General features: G+C 37.3%; 1 protein-coding gene across 3 annotated transcripts in view; it reads right to left on the minus strand.

Moving 5' to 3' along the window:
- dnajc13 (DnaJ heat shock protein family (Hsp40) member C13) overlaps positions 1–17945 on the minus strand; it is a 103571-nt gene that overhangs the window by 30695 nt on the left and 54931 nt on the right. For 2 of the 3 annotated variants that reach the window (XR_506603.3, XM_008112773.3), the window contains exons 19-36: positions 17486–17581; positions 17158–17301; positions 15887–15901; positions 15172–15254; positions 14833–14986; positions 11259–11362; positions 11016–11175; positions 10123–10185; positions 8228–8329; positions 8027–8131; positions 7332–7534; positions 6402–6486; positions 5984–6138; positions 4512–4557; positions 3371–3525; positions 2965–3166; positions 2533–2648; positions 1675–1753 (exon numbers count right to left, since the gene is read on the minus strand). Coding sequence is in view for 2 of the 3 variants with exons in the window: in XM_008112773.3 (XP_008110980.2) it covers positions 1675–1753; positions 2533–2648; positions 2965–3166; positions 3371–3525; positions 4512–4557; positions 5984–6138; positions 6402–6486; positions 7332–7534; positions 8027–8131; positions 8228–8329; positions 10123–10185; positions 11016–11175; positions 11259–11362; positions 14833–14986; positions 15172–15254; positions 15887–15901; positions 17158–17301; positions 17486–17581 (2067 nt within the window). In the remaining variant the exon portion in view is untranslated. The remainder of the gene's footprint in view (positions 1–1674; positions 1754–2532; positions 2649–2964; positions 3167–3370; positions 3526–4511; positions 4558–5983; positions 6139–6401; positions 6487–7331; positions 7535–8026; positions 8132–8227; positions 8330–10122; positions 10186–11015; positions 11176–11258; positions 11363–14832; positions 14987–15171; positions 15255–15886; positions 15902–17157; positions 17302–17485; positions 17582–17945) is intronic. The other variant, XM_003222196.4, reaches the window with a different exon arrangement.

Consider the following 17945-nt stretch of genomic DNA (forward strand, 5'->3'; position numbering starts at 1 on the left):
CTCCCCGGATGATCGCAAAGATCGGGCAGGTTTATGGTAGGAGATACGGTCACGGAGGCAGGTGGGTCCCAAACCGTTTAGGGCTTTATAGATGATGGTCTGCACTTTGAATTGGGACCGGAAGATGAACGGCAGCCAGTGGAGCTCCTTAAACAAGGGAGTGGATCTCTCCCTGTAACTTGCCCCAGTTATTAATCTGGCAGCCGAGCGTTGGACCAATAGAATAGAATAGAAAGCATACTTATCAAATCTGCAATGACAGCAAACTGGGAGGGATTGATAATACCTCAGAGGACAGGATTCAAAATTACTTTAATAGATTAGAAAACTGGGCCAAAACTAACAAAATGAATTTCAACAGGGAGAAGTGTACGGTACAACACTTTGGCAATAAAAATGAAAATTACATATATAGGATGGGAAACACCTGGCTTGAAAATAGTCTATGTGAAAGGGATCTAGGAGTCTCAGACCACAAGCTGAACATGAGTCAATAGTGTGATGCATCAGATAAAAAAGCTAATGCAATTCTAGGCTGCATCAACATAAGCCATAGTCCCCCTCTACTCTGCTTTGGTCAGACCTCACCTGGAACACTGTGTCCTGCTCTGTGCCCAGCTCTGGGCACCATAATTTAAGAAAGATTTTGACAAGCTGGAATGTGTCCAGAAAAAGCTAACCAAAATAATCAAATGTTTGGAAGCCAAGCCCAATGAAAAATGGCTTAGGGACCAGGGGGTGTTTAGCTTGGAGAAAAGGAAGCTGAGACATAACATAATAAGGTAAAGGTAAAGGTCTTCCCCTGACATTAAGTCTAGTCGTGTCAGACTCTAAGGGGAGCTGCTCATTTTCATTTCTAAGCTGAAGAGCCGGCAATGTCCGTAGACACCTCCAAGATCATGTGGTCGTCATGACTGTACGGAGCGCCGTTACCTTCCCGCCGGAGCGATACCTATTGACCTACTCACATTTGCATGATTTCAAACTGCTAGGTTGGCAAAAGCTGGGGCTAACAGTAGGAACTCACCCCTCTCCCAGGATTCAAACCGCCGATCTTTCAGTCAGCAAGTTCAGCATTTCAGTGGTTTAACCCATTTTGCCACTGGGTTTAAATATTTGAAAAGATGCCACATTGAGAAGGGAGCAAGCTTGATTTTTGCTGGTCTAGAGCCCAGGGCACATAGCAATGGATTCAAATTATAGGAAAAAACATTCCATCTAAACATTAGGAAAAACTTCCTGAGAGTAGGAACTGTTTGGCAGTGGAATATGCTGCCTTGGTATGTGGTGGAGTCTTCTTTTCTGCAGACATTTAAGCAGAGGCTGGATGGCCATCTGTCAGGAGTGTTTTGTGTTCTTCTGCATGATGGGGGTTGGACTGGATGGCCATTGTGGTCTCTTCCAGCTCTATGATTCCATGACCAAGAATAACTTAATGTAAAGACACAACGACTGAACGAAACAGAGTTGCATTCACATTATGATGAAATTGCAACACGAGCTGCCGCAACAGTATCCAGTGAAGGAAGTGAGTGAAATACGAGTTCAAGTGCAAAATCTCCTCCAAATTGAGCAGTTACAGATATGCTCTGGAGATCGTATAGTCGTAATAATCAACAGACCAGGAAATACACCTTTAGCAGGCATAATGCATATTTAATGTGTAGTACTTACTCGACCTTCTGGATTCTTGTCAGGGTGATATTTCTGAGCCAGTCTAAAATAAGCTTTCCGGATCTTGCTTTCTTCATGTCTAACAGAAAAAAATAATAATTCCTTACCTAGGATTCAATATCTCATCATTCAGAGAAAAATGATTTAGATTTTACACACAGAATAGTAATAGATAAATTGTATTCTGTGTCCTCTGGAGATGGTTATTTTGAGTTACAGATTTTAGCCCATTGCCCAAGCATTTTTCAACTCATTTTTTCAAAAACAAGACACACATAAATCCCAATCTCCTGCTTTCTGCTGAATGCTGGCAGTAGCAGTAATGGTACACTTACAACTCCTTCAAAAGGAATGTACTACCAACACTTAGGACATGGTAGATCCCTAACAATTTTGTAACTGCAGGAGGGCCAGAGCTTTTTGGTATAGTGAACTAGTTATAAAATATCGAATTCATTCCCATTACACCAGAGTTAGGTGAATGTGTTACCCTGTGATTATTGTTGGATTGTAACTTCCATCAGCCCCTGGCCGAAAGAACAGATGGTAAGGGGTGATGGGAACAACAATCCAGCAACACCTGAAAGATTAAAATTTCCTCGCCCTGACACTATATTTGTACATACAACTAGTATTCTCAACTATGCGATACAGAGCCAAATCAGTGGATACAGATATTCTCAAACAGATTTGCTCTCCATGCTGAATTACTAGAATACTCGTACCACATAAAAATGTAACTATATCCTGACAGTCACTCTTCCATCTTTAGAAGCTAACCAGAGGTTGATTAAGTATAAGGCAATGTAAGTAAGGTTCCTTCATATTAAAATTTCATGTTAATTATGAAATACTTACTGTCCTTGTCCCTTTGGAAGATGCAGGACTTCATAAGCATCATCTATTGACATTGTAGGTGCCTTTTTCTCTACCTCCTTCTTCCAAGCTTCTAAGGTATCTTTCAAAAGTTTAACCTGTGTGAAGGAAATTCCCAATGAATTATTTTAAAGGAGGGGTGGAACCAATGTTGTGAAGCAATTGCTGTAGCTCTTGAGAGTTGCAGTTCAACAAAATCTGGTGGTTGAAACAATTCTGTTCTTCTTCTAAAGTGCACTTTGGGCTTTTCCAGGAGAGGATATTCAAAAGTTGATAAGTACTTTAAGCTTAATTTTTATCAGTAAACTGAGGATTTCCAGCTATGCAATCACAGCTTTAATCATTCTTTGTGAATGTCATCTTATTTCTCATTTTGCAGTGTTACCGACTGAGAAGAGTACAAGTATGACTTACGGGATCTTTAATTGGCCAGTCAGGAAACCGGAGCTTATCACAAAGATGCCTGAGGTAATAAATGTTACAAAACAGCTCATTTTCCAGTTGAGGGTAACTGATGATGGGTATGGGACAGTACTGGTAAAGTGCCCTTGTATTGCTCTGAAGACGAGGAGTGAAGTCAGCGAGATGAGCAGCTATCTTCTCTATCATGAGGCGCCTGTGAATTGCAGAAGCAAGCAAATGCTGATGTTCAGAATCAGATAACTTATACTCTCACATTATTAAAGACAGTTATTTGTAGCAAGACAAAAGACACTCAAATGATTTAATCAAAGCAAGAAAATTACCAAAAAAAACCACAGCTCAGGTTTGCCTTCTACCCAAAGCTCACTATTTATTTTACATAAAACATATACATTACCTCATTTCATTGCTCCAAATAGCCTCTGGAGTGTCGAATTCACCCAAAAAAATTTCAGAAAACTTTTCAGCATCATAATTTTCTAGGTAACACACCATAGCTTCTGGTAGGATATGCCCAAGGATACTTCTCTGAACTATATCTTGCCCCTTGGTCTAAAATGAAAGAAAAAAGGGATGAACTGAGTCATAAACTAGGAGTGGAACAACAACTAAAAGTTCTTCTCCTTCAGGGCTTAAAGTTATAAAATTATATAAAAGGAAAAAGGAAGGGGAGGAAGTAGGGAACAAACAGTTGTTCAAAAGGGCTGTTTGACAGGTCTGCTGATCAAATGCAACAATATAGCAAAAAATAACATGATATTTGCAAACCCATCAAAGTTTTCTGACATTTTTAAACCCATCAAATTTTTCTGACAGGAAATTTGGCCCTCTTTATCCATAGGTTCTGCATCCATAGATTCAATCAACCATGAAAATATTAGAAAAAATATTTCAAAAAGCAACCCTTGCTGTTTGCCATTTTATTTAAAGGATACCATTTTACTATGCCAGTGTACATAATGGAACTTCAGTAGCAACAGAATTTGGTACTTGGAGGGTTCTGGAATCTAACCCGTGAGCACCCACTGTATTAACATTAACTGCTATATTTCCATTTATATATGTAGGGAAAGCAAAGTTATCTCTAAATATTGGAATGCATTGGTTGTCTTCAAAGTAAATTCAATAAAGTCTATGGGACTTTTGCAATGAATAAGTCCCATACCCCTTTTTTGGGGCGGGGGGGAAGGATGTCCCTGCATATACGACTAAATTAGGCATAAGCATTCTGCCTTCTGGGAATTTTGGGCTTCAGCTCCCACAATTTCTAACAGCTGGTAAGCTGGCTGGGATTTCTGAGAGTTGAAGTCCAAAACACTGGAAGGGCCAAAGTTTGCCCATGCCTGGACTAAATAATCATTTTTGTCTAACTTCTAGGGAATTAGAAACTTCTGAATGCGAACTACTTAAGAGGTTGGTATACAGGAAAATTCTAGCCAGCACGCAGCTACAAATTCATATATTAATTGCTCAATAAATCACCAGAGCTGGTTACTTGAAAGAATATTACAAACTTTATTCTAATAATTGCCATTTACCTCCTCAGATTTGAAAGCCTGCTTTGCATGTGTATACTTCAGAAACCTGGAAGATAAGTTACAATTTAGTTTGAAGGCAAAAGCTTTTAGCATACAGTTTAATGTATATTTTATGCAATCTCTGAAGGAAGTCACATGTATTTTATGAAATTCCTCATCACTTTCACAGGTATCCACATAGCTGCTATTTTCTTTCCAGGTATTGTGAAAAGCCACTGGAGAAACTACAAGGGGTCGTTTTTATATATTTGTCAACTTTTCTGAGTTAAAACAAGGTAATGTTAAAATAGTAAATGTAAAGTCTCTGAAGTTTTATAACCTTTGTTATATGCCTCTGAGCTTTACCTTCAACTTATCCATAAATCATATTAAAAGCAATATTTTGGCCCCAAAACCTGCCCTTGACTTACACATGAGCATATACAGTTTATAACTTTAAAGCAGATGGAGATGATACTGAATTAGATCAAAATTATCCATATCTTGTCTCAATGATAAACCTGAATGGAGATTGCAGTCAAAATATCAGAAGAACATTTGGACAAAAAGCTATCAAGGAACTGGACAAGAGCTTGAAGTGTAAAGATATATAATTGAATAATGAGGTTGGGATTGCCTATGCCATTGTATTTCCCATTTCTATGCATGGTTTTGAATGCAGTGAAGAAAGCTGTTAAGAAGAAAATCAACTCATTTGAAATGTGGTGCTGTTGAAAAGTTCTATGGATACCATGGATGGTTAAAAAAACCAATTAAACGATTCTTAGAGCATTTTTAGCCTGAACTCTCCCTACAAACTAAATGGCTAAACTGAGAATTTTGTACTTTGGACAAGATATGGCTCAATAAGAGAGACAATAATGCTTGGAAAGTTTGGAGGAAAAGAGAAAATTCATATTACAGATGGATAGACTCAGCCAAGGAAGCCACGGCCCTGTCTGTAAGATCTCAGCATGACTGTTGATGACAGGGTGACTTAAAATTTTCTCATTTATAGGCTTGCCTTAAGTCAAAGTTGATTTGATGGCTGTTAACAAGTGTGACATAAGTAAATGAGCTGACCCGAATATAAGCCGAGGCACCTAATTTTACCACAAAAACTGGGAAAACGTATTGACTCGAGTATAAGACGAGGGTGGGAAATGCAACAGCTACGAGTCAAATTCAAAAATAAAAATAGATATTAATAAAATTGCATTATTTGAGGCATCAGTAGGTTAAATGTTTTTGAATATTTATATAAAACTGTAATTTAAGATAATAATAAGACTTTAATAAGATAAGACTGTCCAACTCTGAATACCTATATACTCAAGTATAAGCCGACCTGAATAGAAGCCAGCCAGGACCCTCACTCAAGTATAAGCCGAGGGGAGCTTTTCAGTCCTAAAAAAGGGCTGAAAAACTAGGCTTATACTCGAGTATATACAGTAAGTAAAAAACAAATGCTGATCAATTTTTTTTGTTTTCACCTTGCAACAGGGAGTACATTGGAACCAGTGTACATCATAATGAAGAAGAATACTCCACTGAGGTAAAGACGAGGTAATTGTGGGTTATCTTGCATGATGTAGAAAAGTAATATGGCGACTTTCTCAACGAGAATGGGATCAAAAGTCAGCAAAAGCTGCAATGTAAACAATAACAATTACAAGTCATGTACAAATTAAACTACTGTTCTCTTTTCTAGTTAAAACATGTATTTCATAAAATAAAGAAACAATAGCAAAGCAGAAGCTGCAATGTAAACAATAACAATTAAAAGTTGTGTTCAGTTACTGTTCTCCTCAATTAAAACATGTATTTCTTCAAACAAAGAAAGAAAAGCAGAACACACACTGAAGAGCAAACAACCTAATTCTAAGAAGATCAGTTGGCAGCTCAACATACCTGAATAATATGTGGAAGGCAGGTGCTGTCTGAAAGAAGCCGCTTCACCCTGGGTAAAGGTCTTATAATAGCATTATCTTGATCCCTAAAATGAAAAAAAAAAGTTTTCTGAATTGGGTCTATGAATAAATTTTATTCTAATTGCTTTCCAACTTATTTTATAGAAGTGGAAAATTATTTTACAGACATTCAATTCAAGATGCACTTTTTCAATGAACTATCTACACTTTCATTCTATTGTCAATTGTGAGTCACAAAGGTCGGAGTAAACTTGGCAGCAATTTAAAATAACTTTTCTAATTGTTTAAACTGTTAACTTAGGGCATCATTATACCTTTTGCAATGTTAGCAAAAGTTATACCTTTTGCTATGAGAAATTGTTTTCTATTTTTGGTCAAAATGGTTTTCTATTTACAGGTGGCCTAAATACTCCAAAAGCAGTGTTTCTCAAACTCTGCTCTTCCAGGAGTTTTGGACTTCAACTCCCAGGATCCCAGCCATTTTACCAGCTGTTAGGAATTGTGGGAGCTGAAATACAAAACATCTAGAGGAGAAGAATTTGAGAAACACTGCTCTAAAGGCAACAGATCTCTTCTGATTTTGGAAACTAAACAGAACCAGCCCTGGTTAGTACTTGGATGGGAGATTATCAACCAATACCAGTTACTGTAGATTATATTTCAGAGGAAGAAACCGGCAAAACCATCTCTAAGAAAGTCCCATGTAATACATTGGGTAGCCATACTTCGACAGGTGACTGGAAAGAATGTACACACACACATTCCTATTTATTAATTTTGAATTTACATCCTGCCTTTCACTTCCAATGTGAGACTCAAGGTGGCTGGATCCAGTTCTATTCTAGATCTTTGTATATGAATTCATTTTACTACAGAGAAATACTTATTTATACAAATCTAAATTCCTTACCTACTGGGAAAATAGCTACACATTGTGACGAGCATGTTAAGGATCAGCGTGGCAAGATCTGTCTCATTCAGCACAGCCTGTCCGGTGGCAAGCAGGCACCACTTTAGCTGAGGGATAACTTGCAGCGGGCGCCATCCATCCATGCCCTGAGCCCAGCAGCGTGTTTTCGAGGTGAGTGTCCCTTTGTTCCACAGCTCCTGCATCTGTTAGAAATTATTTCAGTGAACATGAGCAAGGGTTTTTGTTTTGTTTTGTTTCCTAAGTTGTTCTGAAAAAGAACCATACACTTTCAAGCATTTTCAACTAATTATTGACATAACCATACTTTTAAGAACAATTTATTATAGGAAGTATGAAGCAATTAAGAGAATTAGTGAAAACACAAGGGCCTGTGATCAAATGAAAACAATCCATCCAACACATCTCAAAACTAGTGATTCACAAGATGGCTGTGGTGCAACAAAATTAGATAACACAAGCAGGTGAGTTTCCCCACAGCGTCGTCGTCGTCGTCATCATCATCATCATGATATTTTATTTTTAACCCGCCCTTTCTCCCCAAGGGGATTCAGGGCGGCTTACAATAAAAAAACATTTCCTGTCTTCTAAATAATGCTTACATTGACACGTCTGATGATATTGAGCTTTCATGTAAAATACCTTCAAATTAACAAGAACAAATCCTTATCAGTTACCTCATGAAAACTGTAAGGACCGCTCCTTTCCTTGTCTGCATTTCCAAAGTACCATTCTTTTTCACTCTCTCTCTTCATATCAGGTGAAGCTTCAATAACATTGCTCTAAAGAAAGAAAAACAATTTATCTAATCATTACTTTAAACAAGGAAATACAGATTAAGCAAATTTACTTGTTAGTAGTTGATTATGATGCCATACTTGCAATGGGACTGTTGCCCTGCTTGTATGAAGATGAGCCAGAGTGAGGAGGTCTACCAGGATTCTAATGCCATTTGAATCCATAAGCTCCTTGACATTTTTCTGCAAGTGAAATGAAAAAAGATCTCAAAAGTAAGTCTTTTAAAATGTAAACTCTTCAACAGTTTGTTTTGTAACACAGTAGTGCAATACTGGAAATAAAGGTTTCTGCTAGCACAAGTGCATTTATTTAATTTATATCATGCCTTCTTCAGAACTAGACTTTGTAGCAAACAAAACCAGTAATATTTTTAAAGCCATTTAGATAAAAACACCCACAGATGAAATGTAATTTAACTATACATAAAATTAACATAAAGCATACCAATAACAAGTTCAATACATTATTAAAATTCCTTTTCTTGGGAACGGTTTCCAGGAACCTCTCAGAATAAAATATGACTTTATCTACAAATATAAAGACAACAAAGAAGAAGCCAATCTAGGGACGCCAGAGCCTAGGAAAACCACTCAGGAACATCTAGCAAAGCTTCCAGATTTTGCATACCTGTAACTGTGATTCTCTAAGTGGTAATACATGGCACAACCCATATATGTAAGTCAAAACCACTACTATATTTTGTTTGGATGACATCCAGCAGGCTCCATCCCATCTGGGTTTTAGAAAAAAGCTGAAGACCTGGCTATGCATACAAGCATTTAAAGAATAAGTTTTTTATGGCTTAGACATGGTCTGGATTAAGGATTATAGGCAAGGTTTTTGGATGAATGGAACTATGCACTTTCTATGTTTTAAGTTTTGTATACTGTTCCATGTGTATTAATACTTAATTTAAATCATTTTTAACTGTTTGTTTTTACTGTATTGCTGTTTTCATCGGCATTGAATTTTTGCCAGATCTGTAAGCCACCCTGACTCCCTTCGGGCAAATAAATAAATAAATAAATTTTGATAAATCACTCTCTAGAAAATAGAATTGCATTGTGAAATCTATTCTTACCATTTGTATTACAGTGTTCCCTCACTACTCCGTGGTTCGCTTTTCACGGACTCGCTGTTTTGTGGTTTTTTAATAAACACTAAAATAATAATATAAATCATAAAATAATATTAATCCCTCTTTCTACTTCCTTCCTAAGGAGAAGCCTAAGGAAGGAAGGAAGGAAGGCGAAGCTAAAGGGAGAGAAAAGGGGGCTGAAGCAGCTTTGTTTTCACCTCACAAGATATGCGCATGCTTGAGAGGCGAAAACGGGACAGAGACGTTACTTGCCAGTGAGATTGTAAATAACACAAACATAGTGTCCTGAACAACACACAAAGAAATATATATCTATTCGGCACGCATGAAAGACTATTAACAAGAGACATGTTCAGATAACCATGGCCTGAAGGTCATTGGCAGGGCCCTCCTATCAAGATTATAGCAACAACAACAAAGCCACAATGCTCTGGGAATCAAGCTTGTTTTAAAGCACAGTTAAGCGGAGTATGATTTTGCTTTAAAACTAGGCACACATTTCCTGTGTACTTTTGTTGGGTTTTAAAAACTGTGATTTAGTTATTGTGCAAAATCCAGTGATGCAATGGTCTATTTGGTAATAAAGAAATACTGGGTAGCTCTCCTGTTTGGGCGCTAGTTTGTCTAAGATTCTAATCAACTGGAACATGACAAAATTATGGAATTATTTCTAGACTTTTGAGATGTAATTTTTAGGTAAACTGATGATTTAATCACTTCCTTTTTGATACCCCTAGAAATAAGGGGAAATTCTAATAAAGAGCTGTTCAGGAGAAAGATGTCTTTATGGTCATCTTAAACTGCCACGGTGCTTTAATACTTCTTCAAAATTTCAGAATGTAACAATTCTAATGGCCTTGCAGTACTGCTGCTCACCTTGTTTAGGATCAGTTTGTTAAGGAATAGTATCAGCCGGTCCCGCTCAAGTCTATCAGTACACTAGAAAAAAATACAAAAATATATTTTAATAAAGAATACAAAGAGATATTTTAATTGGAAATAAAAGCCTGAGATATAAAATATATATGCATGCTTTTATTTTCTTTAGAGTAAATACATGTCAACAGCAAAATTTAGACAATATTATCCTTGAATTCCTCAATTTTGCATGCTCTCTTTGTGCAAAAAATATAGTGAAATGAGAACTTGTTTATTGTAATAATAAGTTAGAAGCCAAGAGCAACACAAGTCTTTTGAATTTGGCTCTAGTAAAAAATGATCTAGAACTCAGATCATATTAATGAAACGATTATAAAAGCTGCCTCGATAATGAGTTGAACTTTGGCCTCTTTCTTGTCTTACTTGCTAGCTATAAGTATTTTTTTCTCCAAAAAGGGCTTTATTATTTGATAAATGTGGTAGTGGTGGCTGGGCCAGGGTAGGGAAAAGAGCAGTGTTGACCAGAAAGATTTGGGAGAAATTTTAATACTGAAAGATCTGTCTTAGATATAGGCCACATTTTATGCATGGAGAATTTTGACTGTTATACAGAATTTCACAAATTGCACTGCTCAGATATGATGCTTCACAGCTATAGGAACAAAAGCTGCAATACTGTGATCTAATAATACCCAATCTGAAAGAAAAGAATAATTAAATTATGTTCAGAATAAACATAATTAAATGTACTGCTTTATTACAGTACAATATGAAAACAGCAAATGATGTGTCTCTGGAAGCTGTTTGAAAAATTCCAGAGGAGTTTCATTAAGTGATGCTTGCCTGCTCCATTCTTCCCAAATTACATGCAGTAATAAAAATCAACTCACCCTTTCCAACATCCCTATGATATATCTAGTGTCACCAAATGGACCTATCTCTTCACAGCATCTTCCATAAACAATGGCTAGGGCTTGTAAGCACAGGCATTTCATATTTATTTTAGGGGTGAGAAGAAAACGATGGTACAATTCATTGAAAAATTCATACCTGTGACAAGAAAGAACAAAGGGTTTGAGGGGCATAATAGTAGATTTAAAGCCCAAGAGGATATCTGAATAATAGTAACTCACGATTTTTTTATTGCTCCGCTTTCGTCACTTTCATCTTCTTCCAAGAGCAACCTCAAGTAATAATCACCTATTTTTATTTCCTCTGACAGGCACTCATATTTCACCTTTAAAAGAAAATGGGAAATTAATTGGCATTTATCTTATCCCCTTCTTATGAAGTCTGAAGACAGGGGTGCTTTGAATGAGATTTTCCTGCTTCTTGCAGGGGGTTGGACTGGATAGCCCGTGAGGTCTCTTCCAACTCTACGATTCTATGATTCTATGACAGGCTATCTTTCCTACATTATCCAGGACAGACAAAATCACATATTAATAATTGAGGAAGAGGTTATAAGTCTCTGGCTTGTTTCAACTACTGCTGAGCTTAGCTCATACTTAAAGGGGCAATGAATGTTTTGATCCAAGGAAAAGTTGATAGGTGGGGAAGAGGGTATACCTGCCAAAGTCTGATTCTGCTGAGAGATATTTATTTATTTATTTCCATCATTTCTATCCCGCCCTTCTCACCCGAAGGGACGCAGGACAGCTTACAAAACTGGCAGAATTCGATGGCAATATACAACAATATAAAAGAATAAAACATAAGCAATTAAAAACAGATTTAAAATAATACAAAATACTTGAGCCATTCATCCACAATATATATAGATAGATAGAGATGCATATAGCAGTGGCAGGTGAATGGATGGGCCTATGTTACCATGCTTGTTTCCACCTTAAGGTTGATACGTTGATAAAGCTTTGGTTCACTATCTGATCAAATGTGTTTCCACCACTAAAGGGCACTAAAAGGCACAGAAGCTACTGGAATCAGTATGGAAACCTTTGAGGTTGAAGACACAACCTGTCTATCAAGGCCATGGAAGTTAATTGTATCTCTGGTTTTGGGCATACTCATGTCAGCATTTCAAACGTTGGTTTGAAATGCTGTGAGGACCGACAGCATTTGTTCTCCTGGGTAAGGCAAAGAAGGAACTGGATGAGGAGGTGAATATGTCAAGCTTTTCTTATGTTAACAACTTATGGTCCTGCCTGTCCAAGAAACAACCTAAATTCTCAGATGTCCCCCTGTGACTTCCTAGAGAAGTTTTTAGTATCAGTCTTGCAAGAAAACATACACCATGAAATGAAGTGTTTTTCAATAAAGAAATAACTGTTACGAGGCTGCAGTTGACAAGTATCAACTTAGGTGTAGCATTTTTTCCTATGGAAGAGAAAGAGGAACACTCCAATGATATATAGACGCATCACCTAAAAACATTTTTTTTTAGTACAGGCAGTCCCCGAGTTACAAACATTTGACTTATAAATGACTCATAGTTAAAAATGGGGTGAGACAACAGGAAGCCAAAGAAATTTACCCTTCAGAAGGGAAATCCACTCCTGAAAGACTTATCATGGGGAAAAGGTGTCTTCACTGAAACTTTATCACCAATTCTCATTTCTGCAACAAGTCAAATTGTTCAAAATCCAATCATCACGAGGACAAAAAATGAGGTGAAATCTTCTGAACAGGGACACAGACAGCAAAATAAGCACTACAAAGTGTGTGTGTGTATGTGTGTGTGTGTATGTGTGTGTATGTGTGTGTGCGTGTGTATGTATGTGTGTGTGCGTGTGTGTATATATATATATATATACACACACACACACACACACACACACACATACATACACACGCGCGCACACATACGCACACACACTTTATTGTGGGGCTGGCTGGAGTTACACTTAAAAAATGTACCTGTCCTGACTTACATTCAAAATCAACTTAAGAACAAACTTACAGGACTTATTTTGTTTATAACTTGGGGACTGCCAGTATTATTCTTATTTGATCCAGCCATTAATTATCTATCAAGAAAGGATTCTATGAAGATTAGTTTGGAGTTAGTCCCACAAATTTAATAGGTTTAACTCAAAATAGGGAGGAATGCTCACTTGAACAATTGCACAGCAGAACTCATTGGATGAACTGACTTGATTTCTTTAATCAAGCAATGGTCCTAATGATTAGCAATGTGAATAGGAACTGCACAGACAAAGAGTATATGCTTGATAAAGGATATTTTATAAATATAACCACACTATTTCAAATAGAACCTTATGCTTTATGAACCTTTTATGTAACTATATATACATCTCTGTGCTAATAAAGGTATATTAAAATTAATAAAACTCTGTGTGCAGAACACATTGGGTAAAGACATACTGTTGTGACTGCGCCTTCGGGGATTATGGTTGATGGTGATGGGATTCGAAGAGGAAGAAAAAACCCTCGTGATGAGGGTTCACTGGAGGAGTTGCGCAGGAAGTGACTTAGAGAGCTATATGGGGGATCTTCTGAGGAAGATTCAGATGGGGAGTTTGGGGAAATGGATGCTGAGGAACAGGTGGTGGCTGGGGAAGTGGGCACTGAATGGGCACAGCCACCGGAGATGTCTGGGAATTTGGGGCCTATGGATACTACTGAACCTGGGGTTTTTGCAGGAGCTGATCCCACTTGGGATGCTTGGAGAAGGGAGGATGGTTCTTTAAGTGTTCATGGGGCTAAGTGTGGGCAGGATGATTGGGACTCCGACGAATTGCTAGGTACTCCGGATCCACGAGCTCTAGCTGTGTGGAGTTCGGACTCTGAGTAGATTTGGGACACCTGGTGTTTGGGCGTGAGTGTTTGGTCACCCAGGAGGAAGGGGAATAAAATGGGAATGTTTGGCCACTGCACTTTGCGTGTGGCAAGGTGTTGCTGAGGCGCCATTGGGATCTCTGTGTTTCCGTGAAGACTGGACTTGGACTGTGATTCGGATGTAAGTTATCTGGGACTGCTCTGCAGCAGAGCGATGGAACTGTGTGGGTTTCCCTGGACTGCACTCTGATTACTATTTCTAGCTGCTGATACCATCTGGCTTGGCTCTCGCTGTGTCTTATCGTGGACCTGGTTTGGATGACTGCACCCTCTTCAGACTTTGGATTGAATTTGACTTGGCTTCTGTCTACGCCTTCTGACTGACGACTACTCCCAGCTTCTGACTACTGGTTTGCTTTTCGGAATTTGCTGCTGCCTCCTGACCTGACCTTGGATTCTCCTGACGACGGCTATTCATCATCCCTTTGAAGCTTTCGGCTTTATCTGCACCGTGGAAGCAGTTTACTGCTCTTCTAGTTTGTTTGTTTTCAAGCCAGTTTGCTGTTTTTCTTTTGGGAACTGTCCCTTTAAATCCGCAGAGCCGGCTGTCTGTTTTCAGAAACGGTTTGAAGCCAAAAGAGGCTTTTGCACTTTCAGTTATACTCTGCAGCTTCTGGAAGGTTCAAGCCTTCGTTTATTTTGCATATTTTCTTGCAGTCAACTCTATTTGTTCTCCAAAGCTGAATTGAAGTGTCTTTTAGTTTTTATTGAATGCCAGCATGGGAAAATAGCGTGGCTTGTTTTTGAGTTATTTTTGTCCAAACTACTCTTGAAACACTGATAAGTGAAGTGTTTCAAGGATACTTTCTGTGTTTATGTTATTTTTGGCTTATCTTCGGAATAAACTCTGTTTTGTTTGTTAACTGGCGTCTGACTCTTGACACATACCTCAAATTCATGGTGATTCCAGGAAATGACATTAGCACTGCCAAGTTCTCTGTCAATCTGAAATGCCCGCATTTCAGACTCCAAAGTATCTCTCAATTCTTCTCGTGTTTTGAAATTCCAAATCAGATTGGATCTAGCATGATCTTGAAGAAATCTGTACAAAAGAAATGAGAAGCAGTTTTGTTGTTGTAGAGTGTCAAGACATTTTCAACTTATGGTGACACTATCATGGAATTTACTTCATATGATCTGGTCAGAGAGGGTTTGCCATTGCTTCCCTCTGAAGCTGTAAGTAAGACTGCTCAATTCCCCACAAGCATTTTACCCCTAAATATTCACCTATAATAAAAGAGTTCCCAGTTTGCTTGTATCTTTATTCTTTGCCGTCGCTTCCTCAATATTACAGGCTTTTGATTAATATTCTGCAAAGAAGATGCCAGATTTGAGTCCAGAACAATATCACAACATATTATGAAATAAGATGAGAAACATGATTATAAAACATTGATGAAAATAAATGGAAAGAATAGAACAAAACTCCAAATTTGAATATATTTTCTTCTATCGACAATAAATATTTCTGAATTTAGAAGCATTCTTCACCCAATGAAAACAGTAAGAGGGATTATACAGGATTTAGAATGGACCAAATATCAACATGAACCAATTTTACAGAATATAAGCAAATAAAATATATTTATCCATGCTGAAACACTCTCTTTACCTTAGAATTGGTGACATTTGACTACCAGTGAATCCAATTTGTTGTTTAATCAGGGAGGGGAGGGCATATAATAAACCATACCATGTTACAGAAAAACATATGCATAACTGCATATTTTCAATAACAGGAAATATATATTTTAATTGGGAATTGAATATGCATAAAAGGACGAGAAAGTTTAGAACAGAAAATAGAGCGTATTAATTCCTAGTAGAGCGGAAATGCTAAGGATCAAGCCAAAGGCAGCCAATGAGTTTTTCTAATGTAATACATACATACACTACATGCATTCAATACAATCTACAGAAAGGGATAAGGATTCAAACTCACCATATTGTTTCTGTCCTGGTTGGATTTGGGAGTAGAAAGAAAAATAAAATTGAACATTTTACAGGAATGCCTCTCAAATGTGTGAATAGCTTGATCAATCTACTACAACCAGCCTTCCAAGTTAACTACTTGAAAGTGCAGTATCACAAACCACCTCTTCAGTCTCTAACCTATGCAGAAACAAGTTCTGGGATACATTAAAAATGCACCTTCTGCATAATACGTCAGCCTGGAATACTGAACTAAATCCAACATTAGTTCGATTTAACTCAATGAAATGTCAGTAATTCATTTCAACTATTTTTCTTTAGGTAACGTTAGTGTTGAATTTAGCCCTTTAATTTTTGCCCCATGACATTTGCCACCTATGAGGGAAAAGCATGTATAAAACAAAACATGGCTGTTTCTTCTTCTATAATATTTTGTTCATCTTATAAAAAGTCCTAAAACCTTGGGAGTCACCATATTATACAGCACAATATAAAGATAAAAGTGTCTTAGGGTCTTTCACATAGTTTCTTCATTAATACCATATCCATTGAACAATAGGGATTTCGTAAAGCACACAAATGCATCTTCCTTTCTACTTGCCATATCCACAGCAGACAACAATTCCTCAGACACTAAAGGGCAGCATATTTAGCAAATGGAATTCTGATTTTGACTTGTTAACCATACCAAAGTACAGAATACAAACAAAAAAACCACAAACCAGCCATATGCACTAGGAATAAAGAGTGAGCAGAAGGAGGAAGGAGGAACCAAACAAGATGCAAGAACACACATCCAAATTCCACAATAAAAATATGGCTGCTACTCATTCCCACCTATTTTAAAATTTATCAACAAAGAAGAATAAAACTTGATTATAAAAAATATACCCAATAACCACATATAGAACAAAAAATGACTCAATTTCATTTAAGATGAAGATTTTTAAAAAGAAAAAACAACCAATAGCTTCAATACCCTTGGTCTAAAATTATTGAAAACATTAAGGGAAAACCTCCAATTCAAATGTTCAAAATCCATATGAAACAACCCAGAATTGTTGTCGCCAGTATTAAAGGAGACAATTTACACAATTGACAGTGTAGCCCCCTATTTTGATGCTTCAGAAAATACTGATGTTTATCTCCAGTCATCATTTTTTTTAAAAAATTGATTGCAATGTCTCGTTGTTTTAAATCAACATCAATAATATCAGTCAAACAGAATAATCTTGAGTTTTGAAGGAGCATTTAAATGGATAAAACACAAAGAACTCTTACCTCTTTCTGTGCTATTCCCATTTTGTCTCTCCAGTGCATCAAAACTAAATCTACCTTCTCTTTGGCAAATTTCTCAACCTCTTTAGCAGCTTTTCCTGCAAGTCTCTGCCACTCCGGCACTTTATTGAACTTTCCATACTGATCCTGTACAACAAAGTTTATCTTTAATAAAAAGTTCATTTAATAGGAATATGAAATACAGGTTTGCAAGATGCCTGAAGCTATTAGATTGTGCTTTGCCCTAATATTACAAAACAAGTTCTAGGCTGTGACAATGCACAATAAGAGAATTCAAACCCATTTGCAGCTAGGGAAAAATTATACTTACATTTGCAATTTTTAAATTATCCCTAATATGCATCCGATCAGAATCCTTTTCAGGAACAGGGTCATTACTGTCCAGGTATAAGAGCAAACCTGATGGCTAAGGCCACAAAGAAGAAAACATAAGTTGAGCAATTTAGAACACAATTGAAGGATTAATTAAAACTAGAGAAAATTGTTAATGGGCCTGAAAGGAATCAAGCTTACAGTTAGCCTTTCCTCAATGGACTGTAGCTCTTTTTATCAGATACTTTAAGGGATTCCTATCCAGCCTTGGTTTTCATCCATTCTTGCAACTAAAAGTGACTGAATTCATTCACGATTTGCTATCACTGGAAGTGTCCCAAAAGGTTTGTAGGGCCTGCTGCACTGTCTATCATAAAAAAACACCAGACACATCTTGTCTGTTTTTCTGTAGTTCATACAGTCCCTGAAAGATTCCAGTAAAAGAAACCCTCCCTCTG

Source organism: Anolis carolinensis, chromosome 6 (assembly GCF_035594765.1).
Source record: "Anolis carolinensis isolate JA03-04 chromosome 6, rAnoCar3.1.pri, whole genome shotgun sequence".
In the NCBI taxonomy this organism is placed as follows: Eukaryota; Metazoa; Chordata; class Lepidosauria; order Squamata; family Dactyloidae; genus Anolis; species Anolis carolinensis.